At 39.1% G+C, this 23,186-nt stretch overlaps 1 protein-coding gene across 1 annotated transcript; it reads left to right on the forward strand.

Moving 5' to 3' along the window:
• Positions 1–21,243: 21,243 nt before the first annotated feature.
• Positions 21,244–22,540, forward strand: LOC110901919 (glutathione S-transferase T3-like). The gene is made up of 2 exons (XM_022148676.2): positions 21,244–21,715; positions 21,782–22,540. The coding sequence occupies exons 1-2, from the start codon at positions 21,526–21,528 to the stop codon at positions 22,333–22,335; spliced, it is 744 nt and encodes a 247-aa protein (XP_022004368.1). The 5' UTR covers positions 21,244–21,525; the 3' UTR covers positions 22,336–22,540.
• Positions 22,541–23,186: the final 646 nt, after the last annotated feature.

Below are 23,186 nucleotides of genomic sequence, written 5' to 3' on the forward strand. Positions count from 1 at the left end.
AATTATATATACAAATATTTTTATAGAAATATATATATATATATACTTCGTACTGTGAATAGAAAACATATTTTCATAAAACAAATAAAGAGACGAATAAAATTATCTAAATAATCGCCTAAATATTCATAAGCAAGACATGTTATAAATAAACTTTTAGTTAATATTTCACAACTATTAAATACTTATAGAACTATTCCTTTATAATATGTACATATTAAAATATCAAATGTCATTTACGCAAGCCAATATTTAAGTATGCTCGATATTAAAATAAACATTTATTATTCTACTTTCATGATACCCTAATCTTATAGTAAACATACTTGATTTTAAAAATAATAATCATGAGTTCCACGATATTGGGTAAACCTATTTATAAAACATATATTATTATTATTACGGGTTTTGATATTTTAAACCTATCTATATTTATTTATTATTCTGCGTTATGATAACATAAAAGGAAAAGGTATTTAGTAAACCAAAATATCACCTATCTTTAAATCAAACATTTTGATTAAAATCATCTGAATACAATTTTGTATTAAGACAAAAATACTCTAACTTTATTGTCTTTTCATGTATTCTTACAAATCACCCATCTCAGCACATTGATTTCCTCATATCATAATTCAATATTTGCCGAATCATTTTCATGGTTTCATTTCATTTTTAATTGGTCAACCTTAAGTCTTCCTTAGGTACCAATCAAGGTAAGTTTTCTTCTGACAAAGAATTTTACTAATTCCAAAAAGTTCTTCACATTCATTTTAAAGATCTATAGATCATATATCTTTTGGCTTAAACCCAATCACCTTGAAAAAAAAACTATACCATTTCATCTCATTCGTTTGAACATTTCATTTTTGAAATATCTAGATTCGCTTCCTTGAAACTCACAATTTCGAAAACGGTGAATTTATTCGGTCATCATTATTGAATTCTTTCAAATCATTACCAACGCTTTGTAGCATCCGAATAGAGTTGTAGCCTGTGTTAAACCCTATTCATGAGTCATTCGTTTGATTCGTCATTTTCTTGGTACAATTATGTACTCAGATTACAATACACTAAATCCTGTTATCTGTTACCATTTAAGTAAACAATATTGATTTTCGGGTAATCATTAACAAATCATTTTTATTTTTAAAATGTCCATACCCCTCAAAATATCTTTTGATTCCATTCAACGCTACATTATTCCTCTTAATTAAAAGAAGAAACATAACCCCAAGAAAATATCATAGTTCAAATCTCGAGGACGAGATTTTTATTAAGGTGGGGAGAATGTAACAACCCTCACTAAAATTAATATTTAGTATGATAATTATGCAATAAGGAAACCCTAATTAAGTTTAGTATGATTAATTAATCAGTTAATCAATATTAATTAAGCTAACAAGATTAATTAAGCTAAGTAAGGTCTATTAAAAATAGATATATATGAGGTCGTATAAGAACGTTTAATATTAATAATAAAATATATTATTTTTTTTCCTTACTCCGTTTTTAATGAAACTTAGGTTAAAACGTAGATAAAAATATGCTCGTTCTAAAGACATATTCGTCGTTTTATAAAACGTTATATTTTAAAAGTTATACAAGAAAAACGAGTTAAGCAGCTGAAATAAAATAACTAAGCTAGCTAGCTAGCACGTCAAGCTAGCTAGCAAGCACGTCACTTGAATCCCATATCGACCAGAATATGAAATTGAGCTGCCTGCCTGCTTGCTATAAATAAGAAGCTTAGGATTCATTTTTCTTTGCTCATTTCTCTTCTTCTTCTCTCTATACGTTGGTGTTCTAACCAATAATCACTCAATCGCTATTACGATTCATTTTTCGAGTGATCAATATATCCAAAGAATGCCTAAGTGCCGCCCACATTGGGCTATGCTTTATCGTTTGTCGGTAATCCGATAAATGAGCCGAAGCATTGTACTTTGTCGTTGTCGATAATTCGATATACGAGTTGAAGTACTATACTTTGTCGTTTGTCATTTTGATAAATGAGTTGAAGTATTGCACTTGGTCATTCATTGTGAGAATTTGATCTCGGGAAATTATCGTAACTGCTGTATTGATCATTAACCCGGTTTTTGTGAAATTCGTTAAGGTTCGAATCTCATGACTACCGTTAAGGTTTGATTTGGGTTTTACACCAACACGTATTCTATTCTGTTAAACCACCAAAAACACTCCCAACTACACCCTTACAATCAAACAAACTATTAAATCATCAGAAGATCCAGAATAATAAAGTATATGCCTAATTATCGAAAGAAGTAGAATCAAGAAGTTTGTTAACTCAATCCTGCATGATGATTTGTGAGTTATTCTTCTTTTATAAATTCTTTTCTCACCGTTTGTGAGTTATTAACTATTTTACAATACTCCAAATTCATTTTTCGAGATTATAATACCAGTGATTAAGTTGATGTAATCACCAAATTACAGCCAGTATGTGGGGTATTGTGCACAATATTACAGTTTAAATCATTTTAGGTGGGCGAACCTAATTTAATTGATTTACGTCATTCATTGGGGCAGCCAATGGTGATATGACCACTGTCACAGATTCGGTCGAGTGACAAATACTGTGGGTAGTTGGTTGATATCAGAAACATGCGTAAAAGATCTTAACACTGTGAATAATCATAAAACGTGTCATTTTCAGTAACTAGAATAATTCACTCAGTATTTCCCGCTGACAAAATCTTTTTAAAACACGTTTCAGGTAATTACAGTAGATTGGAGTAAGGATTGGATCCGACACTGAAGGACTTCAAGAAGTGGCTTATTTTCAAATTAAGAAATATTGTTTTTATTAAAAGCTACCTTTGTAAAACATGGAATTTATTCCATCTTTTTAAATAAAATCCGGTGTTTCTAAACTCTGATATTTTTCCTAACTCACGGTCCTGATGAAATTTCCGCTGCAATGTTTTTAAAATAATCACCGGTACCACTGGACTGCTCACGGCACCGATTCCGGCTAGATGGGGTCGGGGGTCGTGACACTACCCAAACGGAGCACATGGAAACATGGGACCACCGGACTACTCAGCTCATGGGTGTCCAATACCTCCCAGACCTCCAGTTCCGCAACAAGCGCCACAACCACGATTTTCTCCTCCTGAACAGGAAGAAATACTCCATCGACTAGATCGAGTGGAGAGAGAGTTCGAGGAAGAGAAGAAAAGCCACTGAGGATTTCTCAAAGGCTTGGCAAACCTACTAAAGGGCAAAAAGAAGAAACGTGACCATTAGCCCTTAATAGTTGTACGAATGTAATTTCTACCTTGAAATAAGTCCCTGTGTGTACAACTTATCGTATTCAGTCCCTACGTGGACTTATCTTTAGTCCTTGTATGGACATTTATCTTATGTCAGTCCCTACGTGGACTTATCTTTAGTCCTTGCATGGACACCTATCTTGTATTAGTCCCTGCGTGGACTTGTCACTTATTTTTTAAAACCTCTATGGAGGTATGTACTATTTGAAAGACCCGTTTAGGGCAATATGTAATTGTATTTGAGATTTTGGAATGTATGTTATGAGTTTTGTTTTAATATGTATAAAATAAATCAAAACCATTCCTTTTATATTGATCTGCCTAAATAAAGAATCTTAAAAGGTGAAACCTAGCTTGGTGTCTTTTAAGATCCAGTCAAGATGGTATGACCTAATTGAAAAGATTCTGATTCCCTGTTAACCTCTGTACGCATGTTAACAATCATGGCAGATGTGATTCGTTAAAATCACGCACGTCATTCATATACAATAATCCTTTAAGGATTTCAAAACCCAACTAAATGATTTATAAATCGTGGGTTAAATCACCAATGAAGGTGATCAATATTATTTAAAACATCCATTAGTGATGTAGTGCCTACGGGCCAGTATCATAAAAACATCCATTAGTGATGTAGTGCCTACGGGCCAACCTTATTAAAACATCCATTAGTGATGTAGTGCCTACGGGCCAGTATTATAAAAAAACATCCATTAGTGATGTAGTGCCTACGGGCCAACCTTATTAAAACATCCATTAGTGATGTAGTGCCTACGGGCCAGTATTATAAAAACATCCATTAGTGATGTAGTGCCTACGGGCCAACCTTATTAAAACATCCATTAGTGATGTAGTGCCTACGGGCCAGTATTATAAAAACATCCATTAGTGATGTAGTGCCTACGGGCCAACCTTATTAAAACATCCATTAGTGATGTAGTGCCTACGGGCCAGTATTATAAAAACATCCATTAGTGATGTAGTGCCTACGGGCCAGTATTATAAAAACATCCATTAGTGATGTAGTGCCTACGGGCCAACCATATTAAAACATCCATTAGGGGTGTAGTGCCTATGGGCCGTAATAATTGTCTTATAACGACAAAAGACAGTGGTGGTCTATGACTCCCTGTCAGAAAGAGATAAAAGAACTACGGTTCAATTCTCTATGCCTTCGATTCTCTGAAATCTCGGCTAATATTATAAAACATCATCATGATTAGGCTTTATGCCGCCAATACTATTTATATAGCTGAAATAGGATATATTCAAATCCTAATATGTAATGAAGTAATAAGTTAACCAAATATGGTCTCGGTACCATGGTTGACAAATTGTCATAAAAGACAATTATATAATAATCTCCTGAATAAAATTTTGTTATCTTCTGTAACAGATTCAAGTTACAATGGCGGATCCCAACGGAGAAAATAGCCATACTAATGATGATGACTACGACAATACGCCAGTGCAATTGACAGGCGCACAACTGAAGGCTCTGATTGACAATGCTGTTCAGGCAGCTCTTGATCGTCAATATACTGAGTCCCAAGGCAGAACCGTGTCAAAACCACCCTCTAAACCAAAGACACACTCCAAACCACCCTCTGAACCCAAGAAAGATGACGACAAACACTCGTCCACTGAGAACAGCGTTCATCGTGATAGAGAATATACTGATGCATCAAATGCTAAGGGTTGCACCTACAAATACTTTGTATCTTGTAAGCCCCGGGAATTTACAGGGGAGAAAGGTGCTGTTGATTGTATCACCTGGCTAGATGAGATGGACACTATTATGGATATCAGCGGGTGTGCAGCGAGGGATGTGGTGAAGTATGTGTCCCAATCATTCAAGGGCGAGGCCCTGGCATGGTGGAGGGCGTTGGTGCAGGCATCTGGTAAGTCTGCTTTGTACAAGATGACATGGGAGGAATTTATTGCTCTCATTAAAGAAAACTACTGCCCTCAGCATGAGGTTGAGAAGATCGAGGCTGACTTTGTGTCACTGGTGATGACGAACCTGGACTGCCAGGCATATTTGACAAGTTTCAATACAATGTCTCGTCTGGTCCCGTACCTTGTGACCCCAGAACCTCGAAGAATCGCCCGTTTTATTGGGGGCTTGGAGCCCGCAATAAAGGCGAGTGTAAAGGCCTCTCAGCCGACGACCTTCAGGTCAGTTACTGACCTCTCCTTGTCTCTCACCTTAGACGCTGTCCGCCTGAGGACACTAAGGAACAAGGAGGTTGAGAAGAGAAAACATGAGGATGATACCTCACGAAGATCAGGGAAGAAGCACCGTGGAAACGGTGAAAGCAAAAGAGGGTCGGAGGCAAAGAAGGATGGGCAAGCTGGTGACAGGCCCAACTGCAAGATCTGCAAGAAACCCCACTCTGGGAAATGCAGATTTGCATCAAACTCACAGTCGCAATCAAAGACTCCTTCCTGTGGACTATGCAAGTCCAAGGATCATAAGACTGTGGAGTGCAAGAAAATCAAGGATGCAACCTGCTATGGTTGTAATGAAAAAGGGCACATCAAGAGTAACTGCCCTAAGTATGCCAAGAAGGCGGAAGAGACAAAGAAGTCAAATGCGAGAGTTTTTCGCATGGATGCAAAGGAAGCGGTCCAGAACGACAACGTGCTTACAGGTACTTTTCTCGTAAATAATATATTTGCAAGAGTACTATTCGATTCTGGCGCCGATAAATCCTTTGTAGACCAGAAATTTTGCCAACTACTAAATATGCCTATCAAAACCCTTGATATGAAATACGAAGTAGAGTTAGCAGACGGCACGATAGAAACCGTCTCAACTGTTCTAGAAGGATGCGAAATATCCATTAGGAACCATTCTTTTCCTTTATCTCTACTTCCCTTCAAATTAGCGGGTTTTGACATTGTGCTAGGCATGGACTGGTTATCCCATAACCAGGCCCAAATTATTTGCGGCAAGAGGCAGATAGTTTTAAAAACTCCGAGTGGTAAATCGCTTACCATTCGAGGAGATACGCAGTACGGGTTACCCGAAGACGTATCTATGCTGAAAGCTTCTAGGTGTTTGAACAGAGGCTGCGTAATTTACATGGCTCAGGTGATAATTGAAGAACCTAAGCCGAAGATCGAGGATCTTCCTGTCATTTCTGAATATCCCGAGGTTTTTCCTGAAGAACTACCTGGTTTGCCACCAGATAGACAAGTGGAGTTCAGAATAGACATCATTCCTGGAGCAGCTCCAATAGCAAGAGCACCTTACAGGCTAGCTCCAACGGAAATGAAAGAACTGAGGACCCAGTTGGATGAACTGCTGGCGAAAGGTTTTATCAGACCTAGTTCATCTCCCTGGGGAGCACCAGTCCTATTTGTAAAGAAGAAGGACGGATCGATGCGGTTGTGCATCGACTATCGAGAGCTAAATAAAGTGACCATAAAGAATAGATATCCTTTGCCAAGGATCGATGATCTATTCGATCAGCTGCAAGGAGCAAGCTACTTCTCGAAGATCGACTTAAGGTCGGGCTATCATCAACTAAGGGTCAGAGATGAGGATGTACATAAGACAACATTTAGGACTCGCTATGGTCATTACGAGTTCCTAGTGATGCCTTTTGGGCTCACAAATGCACCGGCTGCGTTCATGGATCTCATGAATCGCGTCTGCAAGCCGTATTTGGACAAATTTGTCATAGTCTTCATCGACGATATCCTTATATATTCCAAGAACCAAGCAGACCACGAGAAGCACCTCCGTTGCATTCTCGAATTACTACAGCGTGAGAAACTCTACGCCAAATTCTCGAAATGTGAATTCTGGCTACGAGAGGTTCAGTTTTTAGGTCACGTCGTGAGCGAGCGTGGTATCCAAGTGGATCCCGCTAAGGTAGAGGCGGTCATGAACTGGCAAGAGCCAAAGACGCCTACCGAAATCCGTAGTTTCCTGGGGTTAGCAGGATACTACAGGAGGTTTATTGAAAATTTTTCAAGGATTGCTGCGCCCTTGACCTCCCTAACCAAGAAGAAAGAAAAGTACATTTGGGGCCCAAAGCAGCAAGAGTCCTTCGAAATACTGAAGCAAAAGCTGAGCAACGCACCTGTGTTGACACTACCTGAAGGTACAGATGAATTCGTAGTTTACTGCGATGCATCACACACAGGCATGGGGTGTGTGCTTATGCAGAAGGGCAAGGTGATTGCCTATGCTTCAAGGCAATTAAAGGTGCACGAAAAGAATTACACCACCCATGATTTGGAGTTGGGTGCCGTTGTATTTGCACTGAAGTTGTGGAGGCACTACCTTTATGGTATTAAATTTGTGATTTATTCTGATCACAAAAGCCTCCAGCACCTGTTCAACCAGAAGGAGTTGAACATGAGGCAGCGCCGTCGGATGGAGACCCTGAATGACTATGATTGCGAGATCAGGTACCATCCCGGCAAGGCGAATGTAGTCGCCGATGCCTTGAGCAGAAAAGAAAGGGTAAAACCTATTCGAATCAATGCCAAAAGCATTGAGGTCAAGAACAATTTAATTGAAAGGATTTTGGCTGCACAGCGAGAGGCTGTGTTGGAAGATAATTATCCTAATGAAAAGTTAGGAGTAACTGAGGAGCAGTTGACTCTTAGCAAGGATGGAATTCTTAGATTGAACGGACGTATATGGGTTCCGATTTATGGAGGACTACGAGATGTTGTTCTCCAGGAAGCCCATAGTTCCAAATACTCAGTCCATCCTGGTGTAGACAAAATGTACCAAGACTTAAAGGCAAATTATTGGTGGATAGGCTTGAAAAAGTCTGTAGCCGCCCACGTAGCAAAGTGCTTGACTTGTGCTCAAGTCAAAGCCGAGCACCAAAAGCCGTCTGGCTTGCTACAACAGCCTGAACTTCCCGAGTGGAAGTGGGAATGCGTAACTATGGATTTCATAACCAAGTTACCCAAAACCAGGAAAGGAAACGATACAATATGGGTCATAGTCGATAGGCTGACGAAATCAGCTCATTTTCTACCCATCAAGGAGACATATAGCTCCGATATGTTAGCCCAACTTTATGTGGATAAGATTGTAGCCTTACACGGCATACCTGTGACTATTATCTCGGACAGGGATACTAGATACACGTCTCATTTCTGGAAGAGTTTCCAGCAATCTTTGGGCACGCGTTTAAACTTTAGTACGGCTTACCATCCACAGACGGACGGTCAAAGTGAGCGTACTATCCAAACGCTAGAAGACATGCTTCGTGCATGCGCGATCGATTTAGGTGGTAACTGGGATAAGAACCTACCCCTGATCGAATTCTCCTACAATAATAGCTACCACACCAGCATAAAGGCTGCGCCTTTCGAGGCATTATACGGTAGGAAATGTAGATCGCCTGTTTGTTGGGCGGAAGTAGGAGAGGTCCAATTATCAGGACCAGAGATTGTTTTCCAGACAACGGACAAGATTGTTCAGATCCGGGAACGTCTCAAGGCTGCCCGCGATAGGCAGAAGAGCTACGCTGATCCAAAACGTAAGGATCTTCACTTCGAAGTAGGTGAAAAAGTGTTGCTTAAAGTATCACCCTGGAAGGGGGTGATGCGTTTCGGCAAGAAAGGCAAACTGAGTCCGAGATACATAGGACCTTTTGAGGTCATTGAACGGGTCGGGTCAGTCGCCTATAAGTTGAACTTGCCTGAAGAGCTCAATGGAATTCACAATGTGTTCCACATCTGCAATCTCAAAAAGTGCTTCGCCGATGAATCGTTGGTGATTCCACACACAGATGTGCATATAGATGAGAGCTTAAAGTATATAGAAAAACCTTTGTCGATTGAAGATCGACAGGTGAAGAAACTTCGAATAAAGCACGTACCGATTGTAAAGGTAAAATGGGATGCTCGTAGAGGTCCCGAATATACGTGGGAAGTCGAAGAAACAATGAAAGAAAAGTACCCCTATTTATTTGAGTAAATCTCGGGTCGAGATTTATTTTAAGGGGGTGAGGATGTAACACCTCGAATTTTTGTGTCCAATGATGTGTTAACACGTGTCATTTGATTACACGTGGCATCTGTAATAAATAAAGGACAAATTTTGACAAACCTTGAAAGTATATAAATTCGAGGGTTATAAATGTCAACAAGGGTAAATATACTGTATAATAACCCTGAATAAATGCTTGTACCTTCAAACGAATAAATCATAAATCGTACGGAAGCGAAACGCGGAAGAAAGTGAGAGATTACGAACTACAGGGGTTAACTGTGTCAACATGTTTAATTATACCTCTGAGTGACCCTTTAACGTTCCCAAGGCTTCGTAACAGTATTATACGCTCACTAGAATATACTGTATAAATTCCGCGAAATTTCCGTCTTAAAACGAGAGAGTTATACTCAAATTCGTATGAGAAGGGTTAAAAGCGTCAACAGTGAAAGTTAAGGCTTTCCCAAATAATTAATAAATTAACCGGGGACTTTATAATGCGGGTAAATAACACGAGGCCCCTATCGGTAAATAACCGAGGGCCAAACCGCAAAGTTACCCCTTCAAACCCGAAAGGTCAGGTAAATCATTACGAAAGATTTCGTTATTAATTACCGGATTCTGATAATCATTACAAAAGATTTAAAATTTCTGGAAATCTGGCCTCTCGCGACCCGCGTTAAGTAATCGCCTAAGTGTAGGCGGGTCGCGAGCCTCCTAAAATACGCGCCTGATATTTGAATATCAGGCGACCCGCGTTAAAGTGCATGGGAATGTCCATGCGGGTCGCGTTAAGTGCCCAGATGCAGAAACTTTGTAGTTTCTTGCCTTTTGAGCATTGTGAACGATTAAACCTCAATAAATGAGGCATGGGCACCCTACCCTTGACCCATATCACTTAGGGACACCTGCCCATGATCCATGATCAAATGTAGACTGAGTTGTGATGATCTTAGGTGCTTTCTTTGGCTATAAATAGCAAACTCATGTGCATAACATTCACACAACTCAAACATACATCTCTGATCATTCTAAGGAGCTCCCAAGCACCCTTCTCTGTTCTATAAGCAATAACACACTTCTGTAAGTCGTTCACAACCATTTTGGTCTTACATTTCCATAGTTTTAGCCTATAAACACAACCGTCGTAACTAACGGTTGTCATTACAATAACTTGCAAATGGTTCAGTCTTATGACGGATCAAAAGTAGTTTTGAGTAGGTAATTATGTGGGTAATAAACCCCTAAAAGGGTTCCCCCTGATCACCACTCTAACTATGTCAAATATCGAGTCAAACGTGCGGTTAAAAAGTCAACAGAAAGCTATTTTAGCGATTTATGCATAATCTGTAATGTATATGTTATGAAACCTGTTTTGACACTTATAAAATATGATACTAAGTATATAAACTTGTTTGCGCTCGTTTGAATCGATCATTTGCTATATTGACCCGGTTCGAAGCCGAATGTCGCAAAAGTTTGACTTTTGCTTTGACTTCAGTTCTGACCCGTTTTAGTGAGGTATAGATATACCTTAGGACTCCCTTAGGACCAGGTCACATGTCGGTATAAACCTCTGTGATCGGTTCATGAGTTATCCGAGTCTTTTGCGCATTTCCGTCATTCGCCTAAAAGTTGACCGTAACGCCATTTTGAAAATAAAACGAGTATTTCGGACACGTGAAAGGACCAGAACCTTGCTTATTAAATTATAAGCATGTCCTTAAAGTTTCACGTCAATCCGAGGTCTAGAATGAGAGTTATGCTAAATGGCGCAATTAAAGTAAATTTTAGTAATTAACGGCGCAATTAGCATAACGCTCATCTAACCCAAGATTTCGTCACAAAAACTTTTACCCACTGTATTAAAATAATATTTTGGGAATTTTAAAGATTTTTAATAATTTTTACCTCGCTCATAACCTGCGGTTATGGCTACGGTTCGGTAAATACTGAATATGCCCTTTTCGGCCAAAACATGAGTTCTACAAGGTCTTTTGACCCGATTCCAGTTGCTACTGGTTTTAAATAATAAATAAAGTATTTTAAGCTTTATAAGCTGTTCGGGAAACTCAGATTTCCTGTATAACTCGAAAAGCTCTTTAAAAGTCTTTAAAATGACCGAAAAGCCCCTACGGGGCATAATATTAACTTAAACTCGTTACGGGCGTCACGGGAGGTATCCTACTGATACCACAACCCATTTAAGGCATATTAACTTAGGAAATAAGCGTACGACTCTCATGGTTGACCGTTTCGCCTATCGCGTGCACGGTTCGGCTTATGAAACTAGTTTTCATAAATTAGCCGATACGGGTCAAATTATATTATTTGAACCCCAAAATCCAGAGTGTGAACCTTGAACCCATATAAAACAAGTCTCTGAACTCGTTTGGGGCAGAATCACATTCCATTCTCGGTTTTCGCCTTTCACGCGATTAAACCATATCTATACATATCGGAACCAACCGGTCTAGGCTACGGCCATTATAAAGACTCGTTAGGATTCTAAGAGGTTAATTAAAACCTTCGTTCCAGATTAGGAGCCCCAGTAAAAGCTCTCGGTGATTTAATCCAATTAAGGAAATATACTTGCAAAGGTAAATACTTTAACTTATTTCCCCTATATGGGCTTGGGTTACGGTATATTAATACCGCTTGATTGAGCATTGTATTCTTCCATCGCTTAGGTGGTTAATTAAATAATATGATCGGCTCATTTAAACAGTTTTGTTTCTTATAAGCCTTTGGGGGGTTTAATGACCGTTGTCCCGGTTATCCTTGGCATCATTTTACGAAATGGCCACGACCATCGACATCCCGGTGTAGGCGTACACCCGGTATAAAGTGTCGACATTAAATTAAAAGACGTAGCCGTTGGTTTTTATACTACGGTTTTACGCAATGTGGTGTGTCTATAAATCTTTAACCCGGCACGACCCGGGCTACTGAACGCATAAAAGAACATGTAAAACGTTCACAAGATTTTATTATAATTTTCCCAAGTTATAAAAGAGTTTGTGCCTTGTGCATTCAAATCAATTTTAATAAACATTTTCAAATGTGTCAGTTGAATGTATTTACCAGTGTAAACTGACGTATTTTCCCCAAAAAGATTAAATGCAGGTACTATACGTAATGGGCTGGTATTAGCTTCCTAAGCACCGTACATAGTCTCGCAAACTCGGTGCTGCATCTGAATGAACAATATTTTATTATTTTTGATCCGCTGTGGATATATTCAACTTCTGTAATACATTTGATATTACAACCAGAGGTTGAAGTTTATATATTTATCTTAAGCTTCCGCTGTGCATTATATAATTGTGTGGTTTGACTATATTGTTGCCAACATCGTCACGGTAATCCCCCACCGGGCCCACCGGTGAGACACGTAGAAACCGGGGTGTGACACAAAAGGACCAAAAAGAAAATATCCAGAAACCCCTCCAAACCCAAAACAAAGGCAACTCTGGAAGATGAGATCCCAGAGCAACTGCCAGTGACAACACAAATGTCACCAAAAACCACTCCTGCTACTTCCTCATAGCAGATTGTAGAAGATCTCCACATTTACCTCAAACTCCTGCATCCTCACAAAAGGATCAGGTTGTAAACACAGGGACTCCACATTATGAAGCTCTGGATCCACTCGGATCCATCTTCCACAGTCCTAATCCCAAGGACATATCTCTTTCAACACCCTTATCCTCACCCCTGACATTACTCCAATGCATGATACCTCTGTTGCATGCAGTTGATATAGCTCAGACACAAACCAGTTCCTCTCAATCACCTATCTCTGAGAGCATACTCCTACAAGTGACTGGGTCTGATGATTATACCTCTGCTATCCCAGCAGCAACTGAGGAGGTTACACCCCTTGAGTTACAAGTAAGTCAAGTAACACTTGGTGGTAGTTCAAGTGGAGCAGCAACTACAAGTGATGGATCAACAGGTGTACATTTGGACAGTTGTTTCATTAGTAAGACTCCCTTGAAGGCAATTTCTTCTATAGCACCTCTGGTAACCACCAGTGAGTTTGTTTTAACCACTGGTACCATCGAAAGGTTATCAAGTGCTCCAGAAAGAAGTACCCAGTACCAAGAACAAGGGGCATCAATGGATGATTTCTGGGCTTCATGTCCTAAGTCACACATTGGTACAACCACTGCTGGTGGGGAAACATATGATTCCATTAAATTGGATGATGATTCAAAATATCAGGAATTAACGGGCAGAGTTGAAAAACTTGAAACATCAGTTGCTGAAATAAAGGATATGGTGCAACAACTGTTAAAAGCTCAAAAAGCACAATCCACTGCTGTTCCAGCTCAAGCACCTGCACAACCTGCACTTGCTGCAAATGAGCTATGGAGTGTATTCCAACCCCTGCTCCAAAAACAAAAACAAGTGGCTGATCACCAGCATGCAATACATGTACAAATGCTGACAAACATGGTGGAGTCTAGGTTCAAAGATACTCAAGCAGAAATCAAGGCTATAAAGGCCAGTATCCGAAACACCACTAGCAAAGCTCCTTCCACTCTACAATTCTTTGATAGCCCCCCTGCAGATAATGCCAAAAAGGGGGAGATACTGAAGCAGTTGAAGAAGAAGGGAATAGAACATGGCCTGTGTGTTGAACCTGAGCAAGAAAAACAGACATCTAAACCACCTCCCAAAGCCTCCAAACCTCAAACCACAAAAACTCAAACTTCCATTCAAACTGTTGATATGTCAGTAGTTTCAAAAACTGCTAACCAAACAGCTGCCATCTCTTCAACACACACCACTACATCACACACTACAACCACTGCCCTACCAGAACCTAAAACTACAACATCATCCACCAAATTACCACCTGCTCAAAAGCAGAAGACATCTACTGACACATCAGTAGTTGTAATAACAACAGAGGTTGAAACACCAGTTGTTTCAACAGCTGTTTGCCAGTCATCCACCACTGCTCTCATCAACGTCACATCACCACCATCACCTCCTGCGAAAAAGCAGAAGACATCAGATGTTAAAAACATCTGTTGTGATGGCAACAGTAATTGAAACACCAGTTGTTTCAACAACTGTTAGTCAGACACCATTCACCACTACCCTCACTTCACTTCAAACCATCTTCACTCCACTCAACAAATCACCCAAAAGCACTCCTTCAGTGAATAAAATTTACTCTAGAAAAAGAAAAATAACTCGGGCAGATGAAGACAAACACGATCCTAATGCTGCAAAATATCCACTGGAACTGGAAGCTGTAAAAAATGAGATGAGACAATTCTACACCAAGGATGATCCTTCAACAAGAAGATTCCATTCTCTCATCGGCTTCATAGTCCCAGAAGATATGGATGAATATCTCAAGCTCAAAGCAAGACAGGCTAAAATAAGAGCAAAAGTTGAATGTGAAGGTCAAAGTGACGAAGCCATCTCTGAAAAATTGGAATTCTTACTCACTAAGGTCAAGCAGATGGAAGACTATGCACAAGATCTAAACAAAGAAAAGACAGATCAACGAAATAAAATGAGAAAAGAATATATTGCATATATCATGAAAGAAAAATTCTATCCTGCTGAAGAAAAACAATTTGAAAAATGGCCAATAGTTGCTTTAAAGCATAAGGCAAACAGGATTGAAAGAATTAAAAACGATCCAAAAAAGAAGAAGACAACTCCAAATTGGAACAAATTCAAAAAGCTCATTGCTGACCTTACTTTGAGTATAAAAGAAAGAAGCAAGAGCTGGTGGATGCTAAGGTGGATACTGTTGAAACCATAGCAAAATGGACAAAGCAGTATACCGACGAGGCTTATGAAAGGCTTAAGAAAAGAAGGATAACAGTCTCAGACACTTCTAAGAAGCTTGATTACAAAAAGCTAGAACAGCAGATTGATGCTCTTAAACACGGATCACATCAGCAGATAACCCTATCATTGTTGAAAACAAAGAAAAAGGAAAACTGTTGACCAGTGAAGAAGAAAAAGAAAAGGAAGCTGAGTATTTCACAGAAGCCATCAAGAAAATGGATCTAAAAGAAGACAAATCAGCAAAGCTTCAATACCTCGCCAAAAAGGTATTAACCAAACCTGCATCACCAAACACTTCAGACATGACAGACATTGAACTAGATCAAAAGAAGAGGCAAGAGCAGATTGAAAGAGAGATTGCAGAAGATATAGTTGCATCAAATAATGTCATCGAAATGGCATTCAAACAAATGTCTGAAAGTTTACAACTTTTTACAAGACCAATTTCTTCAAACTCATCAGAAAATAAATCTCTCCCAAGAAACCCATTGGGTTCAAAAGTACTAAAGTGGATGTCTGATCAAAAGACCCACGTATTGACCTTGGTCAGATCCAATGGGGAAGTGAAGTACATATCAAGGAAAGAAGCACTAGGTCTTGGTGTTGAAGATTTGCAGGATCTTCTTGAACTTTCACTGTGCAGGGATGAGGATGACTCAAGTTCCAAAGACTTTGAAGAAGAATTTAAAAGACAAGCTAGGGAACTTCTGATGAGAAATAAAAATCCAGAATAATGAAGGGTTTTGGCATTATCTCTTCCAGAGGGAGATTGTTAGGATTGAACCCTACCAGAGGAACAGATAATGAAAGCCAAAACTGGTGGCTATCTATCCACTGTCCGTATACAACTGTTGCTACCCTTTAAACTGCTGACAAAGCCCTGAAGAAGTAAACACTGCTGGTTCTATCTACTGATGACAAAGCATTGCGCACTCAAGGACTGATCAACTTTGAGGAAAGCACTGATGGAAGAGGATAGCAGTACTTTAGTATATTACTTGTTTTATGTAGAATCAGTGGTTAATAATAGCAGTATTTGTATAGGAACAGTTGTTACAGGTTGTTAGGCTGTTAGACGTCGCTTTCATGGTGACGTCAGCTGAGATGCCTCAGTTGTTTGGATTGTCTATAAATGGAGCAGTACCTTGTACTGTTACATTTGATCGTCTTGAGTGAGTTCTTCTCATCAATTCAATCCTTTCATCTTGTGCAACCAACCATAGAGTAACAGGCTGAGGGGGAGTTTAGTTTGTAAGCATGCTTGTAATCTTTTGCTTTGATTTGTAATCTTTCAACTTAATGAAAAGCAAATGTATATCAAAACTATCTTCCTCTTTGATTGTGTTTACAAAGTTTGTTGTTCATTTCCGCTGCACTTAAACTCTGTTCATTTCTATTTGATTTGTTCAAATTATACAAACAAACACAATCACGAAACCCTCCGATCCTAACAAGGTTAGCTAACGGACTAACTACCGGTGTTTGTGTTAGTGTGTTGCGTGTTCCGCAGCATAGCGCGGGTTCCTTACTATAATAATATGGTAACTATCCATTAATAAGGATCACATGTAGAGTTACATTTTGTGAATTTATTGTTTGTTGAACGTTTTTTTCTTGTAAGATACTGATCGTTCATTTGTTTAAAAGTATATTAAACTTTCTGCATCCTGGGAAGCAATCCCGGTGATGTGAAAACATTGATGTTGAATCCAATGAGATGTTTGATGTAATGAGGTCGTACTAATAAGAAATAATAATTGATATAACTAAGTTTCTCGAGCCCGGGAAGCAATCCCGGGTAAAAACCTAGTTTTATACATTTACAAAACTAAACTCAAATCAACCAATATGTTTCAAATTAACATTGACAAAATATTACTAGAGTAAACTGCCATTTTGGTCCCTGTGGTTTGGTCACTTTTGTCATTTTAGTCCAAATCGCAAACTTTTTAAATCTGGGTCCCCGTGGTTTCACTTTTATTGTCATTTTAGTCTAAAATTCAAAAAGTCCTTTTTTTTACAGTTGCAACCTGTCTTTTTTGTCTTTTAGTGCAAAGGTATATTTGTCCAACTGATTTTCATTTAACATATTTTTAATTTATAAATACATTTAATTTCTTTAAATACCCTTATTAATATACATTTCCCCATCTTCTTCCTCCCAAATACATTTCCCCATCCCCTTTCAATTTCGATCTTAGACCGTGGAGTATGGTGGGGCTTGTGTTGGGCATTTGGTGACACGTGTAAAGGGAGCCCCCCCCTGCCTGGTTACGTGTCCGCGGGGTATGGCGGGGCGTGGGTTGAGCTTGGGTTGGGTGCACCGCGTGGCAGATAAATTTAAAAAAAAAATACAAAAAATTTATAAAAATCACATAACATTTATAAAAAAAAACCTACAACTTCATTAAAATTTTAAAAATTACATAGTCCTAAAAAATTACATAATTTCTAAAAATTACAAAATAAAAAAACCTAGAGCGTTAAAAAAATTTCAAAAAGGTCGATCTTGTCGAACGCCTTGTTTTCCTTGCCTCGAAACTCTATGTTCGCCACCGCCACCCGGTCCTCGTGGCTTAACTCGCCACCGGGAACGGCTTCGTAGTAAGCCTTGAAACGCTCGAGCTTGGGCCGTAGCTCGCGCCATTTATGTTGGCACGCGTTGAGGTTGTGGCGGTCGTTACCGACGTTATGTCGGTAGGGCGCGAATGCTTCCGTCCAATATTTTGTTTGGCCCGGCGGCCGCCCCTTCATAGCGTCGACGACGCTAGTGACGAGTGTCATTTCTTCTTCACGGGTCTAGGATGCCATAGCGGTATTGGGTTCGTGGGATGGGGGGACCAGCGGGGTAGCGGGTTCAAGACTGGGGTAACCAGTGGGGTTTCGGTTCGTGGGATGGGGGGACCAGTGGGTTGGGGTTACAATATATAGAGGGGAACCCGGGTGGCGGTTACAGAAGATGGGGGGATGGGGGAACCGTTTGAATTTTAAATTTCAAAATTTAAAAAACCCGCCTGACGTGGCGGGTGAGCCAATGAGATTCAGCCATGTGGCATGGCCATACCGCCCCACGCCCGGCTTGAAAGCCACACCCCAAAAGGCCACGCCCCAACCCAAGCCCCATACCCCAACGCATTACTTTCACCATCGTAGTGTTAAAGTTCTCTGAAACCAATTCCCTTTTTTAGATCAAAGTCAACCAAAGTTATTATATCCCTGTTTTCATCTTTATCTTTTAATATTTCTTGAATCCTGTAAAATCAACTCTTGTAAACAATCTAAATAACACATAAACTATTATATCCTAATTTAAAGTCAGTAGTTCATTTATATGAATCAACAATCCTTCAAGAATATTAATTTCCGATTAACTTGAACAAGAACAATCAGTTAAGAAATAAATTTCAACTTGAATGATTTTATTAATAAAGACAAAACAGAGAACAGCTAGAGTTCTGACCAGAATAATACTGAGAGAATGATTGATCGATTATTGTTCTTGTTATTGAGTAGCAGCGGAAACTCGATTTAGGCCCATTCTATACACACCCCACTCCTTCCTGATTACACCCCCCTTGTGAGAGGAAAACTGTCGGTCCCACGCAGTCCCCACCTGTAAGTATGTGAGAGGAGGGGGGTGAAAAAAGTAAATAGGAGGGTGTAAAAAGTAGCACCCTCGATTTATTGCCATCATCCAAAAGAATGCCAACTGTAAAAGATCCAAAAAAGAAAGGCGCAACACGACTTCCAAAATCTTATATCAATTTATTTGATAAAGATTAAATCAAGATGGAGAATACCTAATTTAGATCAAGATGGCACCAGAGATTGTAGATTGTAACTTGCAAATGTAGGTGACTTCAAAAAGCTTTTTCACTAATGCCCCTCAAGATCTTTAGGAGGAATAAGATGGGAAAATGTATATTAATAAGGGTATTTAAAGAAATTAAATGTATTTTTAAATTAAAAATATGTTAAATGAAAATCAGTTGGACAAAAATACCTCTGCACTAAAAGACAAAAAAGGCAGGTTGGAACAGTAAAAAAAGGACCTTTTGAATTTTGGACTAAAATAACAATAAAAGTGAAACCATAGTGACCCAGATTTAAAAAGTTTGAGATTTAAACTAAAATGACAAGAATGCTCAAACCACATGGATCAAAATGACAGTTTACTCATTTACTATTACAAAGTAGGCTAAAATATTCAAATAATCTTGCAACGTAGTAATCAAAGAATAAAACTAACAACATAATCCTTTAATCAATAATTTAATTAAATAAAATTAAGTACAAAGATAAATGACAAAATTTGTGATTCACTTTTCTCTTAACTAAAAAAAGAAATCACTAAAAGTTAAAGAAAATCATCAAAAAAAGTTGCACGATACCGTTGTTGTTCGTACGGTACTCGTGATCAGGGATGAGCAAATGGTACCGGGTAGCAGCACCGAATTTCCCGAACGAAAATATTTTCAAAATCAATTCGATACCGATTTTTGGCGTTTTCTGTATCATGATGGGTGTCGTTTTTTACCTTCATGCATCGATAACTGTACCGGTATTTTTGATACCAATACCGGTTGACACAAGCTTATCATATCCAACTTAAAAGTAAAGAAGATAATAAAAGTATTTAAAAAAAACTATATATTATGATAATATTTAAAACACTATTTATTTGCTTCTATTTTTAATATATGTATGTATAATATAATAAACAATAATCTCGCAATTAATCAAACTAGTTAAATTTTCGCCGGCGCGTTGCGGCGGGGACCCAATGACTGCAAAACGTGTGTCAGTAACGACAAGCAGATACCGAATATCAAAACATAAATAAAAATGTCGTGAAAAGGATAGCCAATCCGTCCTAAAAAAGCGATTTTAAATAACCTAATATATAATAATAGGACCCACATGTCCTACACGTTGGAAATTCGGTTGTTTTCAGTTCAGATATTACGGTGCTAACACGTTAAAATATGGATGAGCTCGGTATCTGTAACGGCACCGAAAGTGCCGATTCGGAAAATCATCGAAATTAGGTACCGACACCGAAAATGCTCGGTACAATACGGTATGGTATTTGAAGGTAAAAATCAATAAATATAGGTATGGTGCTAGACCGATGTCGAACCGAAAGTAACGATTCTGAAAACGCCAAAAGGTGGATATCAAATTGGTACCGAAAATGATTTGGTATAGTAAATTTGGTACCGATACGATACCGGTTTGATTACAGGATTTGATACGATTTGCTCATCAATAATCTAAATATCCAAGTTAATTTTACATGCTACAATTCATTCATTACGTAAAAAGACAAAAAATAAAGCAAAATAAGTTGTTGTGTATATAAAACCTCATTCAAACGAAATACAGTTTATTTACTCTGTGTATAAAAAGTAATCTAAAATGTGCAATTACTTGCATTGGTACGTTGCTACAGGTTTTGATGAGTTCGGTACCAACCGGTACCGAAAATACCGTTACCGAAATCCCGAAAAATGGGTACCGATACCGAATATACCTGGTACAGTACGGCTTGATACGGACGGTACTGGTACGACACCGGTATTTGAGGGTAAAACACGGTGAATACCGGTGCCGAACGGATACCAAAAATACACTCAGTTTGGTAAATTTGATACCAGTACTGGTACCCGATACTATTCATTCATTTATTTTTCTCTCTTTTGAATATTTAAATTTATTATTACTGTTCAATTCGTTTTGTTTTTAATACATAGGTCAATAACCAAGTAAATATTCGAGAACAAGTTTTGAAAGAGATGCCTGATTTGAGGGTTTGGAGTTTGTTAAGAATCAGATTTGAGCGAAAAAGAATACCTGTAAGACTAGAAGGTATGGGGGTCGGCTGAGGCCCGGCTAAGACCGGCGCCGGTCCCCCACACCGCCCTCGGGACTCGGCTCGTCACACCCGGCAACCCACAGCCGGGTCCGCCGCTCCTCTTTTGAATGATATAGCCGTTAAACAACGGCTTTTTTAATTAAAAAAAATCATTTTCATTTTAAATAAATACCACAATCTCATCCTTTTTTATACCATTCTCTCCCATTCTTCTCCAATTCTCTTCCTTTTTTTATAAAAACACTCCATATTTTTTATACAATTTGCTCTAATCATGAATCCATTCAACCCAAACAACCCCAACCCAAACAACCCCAACCCGAATAATCCCAATCCGAACCAACCTAATTTTTTTTCGAGTCCCGCTTACACTCCGACTATGGATCCTTCGTGGGGGGCTTCGCAATTTCCGTTTTCGGGTTTCCAACAAACACCCAACGCCGTCTCACAAATGTCTCAACTTCAACAAATTCAACAATACCAAACGCTCCAACAAATCATGCAACGCAACACGTTTGAACAACTCCAATCGCAATCGCAACCCCCGGTTCAACTTGACGATGATGATGAAGAAGTCGTCCCCGAATCGCCACCGCAAGAGCTCACGCGCAAAAAAAAACAAGGGGAAGGGAAAGAAGGTTGAACCCGAAACCGCGCCAAAACCGAGAGCAAAGGGGAGACCTTGGACGAAAGTAGAAGAGGAGGCGCTAGCAATGGCGTTTGTTAAGGCCTCTACTTGCCCGATAGTCGGTATGAACCAAACTTTTAATTTAAATTTAAATTTTTTTTACTAATGCAATATTTTTTAAAATTTAGGAAACAACCAAACGGGTAGTAGTTTTTGGAAGAAGACAACGGATAGATTTAACGCGATTATGGAGCATGGTCCGGCTCGTGATATCGAATCCGTCTCGGGCAAGTGGCGTAAAATGAGCAAGGTCATCAACAACTTTAACGCGATTTATAACCAAATTTACCTTTCTCCTCCTAGCGGGAGTAACGACGAGGACATTCTTAACCTTGCTATCGCCAAGTGGGACTCTCAAAATCCAACGCCTTTCCCGCACTTCCGAGCATGGAACGTTGTAAGGAAAGAACAAAAATGGAAGCCGGTTCCAAATGAGGTCGCAACGGCCAAACGCACTAAAACTTCCGAGTCCGGAAGTTATAGTGCGGGAGGCTCCACCGCTCGTTGTCAAATCGACATAAACGACGACCCGGAAGATGACGAGGATGTGTTGCCCGTTCACGAGTCGGAACGTCCCACCAGGAGGGACAAAGCAAAAAAAGAAGCGGCCGGAAAGCGAAAAGCGGCCGGCTCGAGTGGAGGTGGCGGCTCGAGTGGAGGTAGGGGCGAGAAGGCATCGTAAAAAATGGACGACTTGATAAACGAATTCCGTTCGTTCAAAGAGTTCGCGGCCGAAAAATATACTCACAAGAAAACCGTGTCGTCCGACTATGCTCGAGCGGAAGATTTTAGGATTATGAGGTTGGATCTCGACTCGGTTCCGGAGGATGAACGCGAGGTTTATCGGAGGATGAAGGAAGAGGTGAAAAAAAATGGACGTCGTAGGTTTTTTTTTTTTATTTTATTTTCGGTAATTTTTTTTTAGGAAATGTAATTTTTTATTTTTATTTTTAGGTAATTTTTTTTAGAAAATGTAATTTTTTTATGTTATGAAATGAAATTATTTATGTTGTTTTATGTTGTATTTTTTAATTTTTATAAAGTTTTTATTACCTTAGGTTATTAAATTAAAACTTAGGAAATTATAAAATAATGAGGTGGGGCCCCATCCTCCATCCCCTTCCATCCTTCATGGAGGCTCATCCCCCACGAGCCGCCTACGTGGAGGCTCATCCCCGTGGGGATGAGCCGAACGATACCCTTTAGTCTTAAAAAAAAGTTGACTTGTAGACTAGGAGTCTATAGTTAAAAATGTCATTCTCACCCTTTTTTTATTAGGTTTTGTTATTTGGTTAATTTTTTAATGAGTAAACTGCTATTTTGGTTCCTGTGGTTTGGCCAGTTTTGCCATTTTAGTCCAAATCTCAAACTTATTATATCTGGGTTCCTGTGGTTTGCATTTTGTTGCCATTTTAGTCCAAAATCCAAAAACCCTATTTTTTTGACTGTTGCAACCTCCTATTTTGTCCTGTAGTGCAGGGGCATTTTGGTCATTTTGCTTTTCATTTTACATTTTCTTAATTAACTTCATCC

The sequence above is a fragment of the Helianthus annuus genome, chromosome 13, assembly GCF_002127325.2.
Source record: "Helianthus annuus cultivar XRQ/B chromosome 13, HanXRQr2.0-SUNRISE, whole genome shotgun sequence".
NCBI lineage: Eukaryota > Viridiplantae > Streptophyta > Magnoliopsida > Asterales > Asteraceae > Helianthus > Helianthus annuus.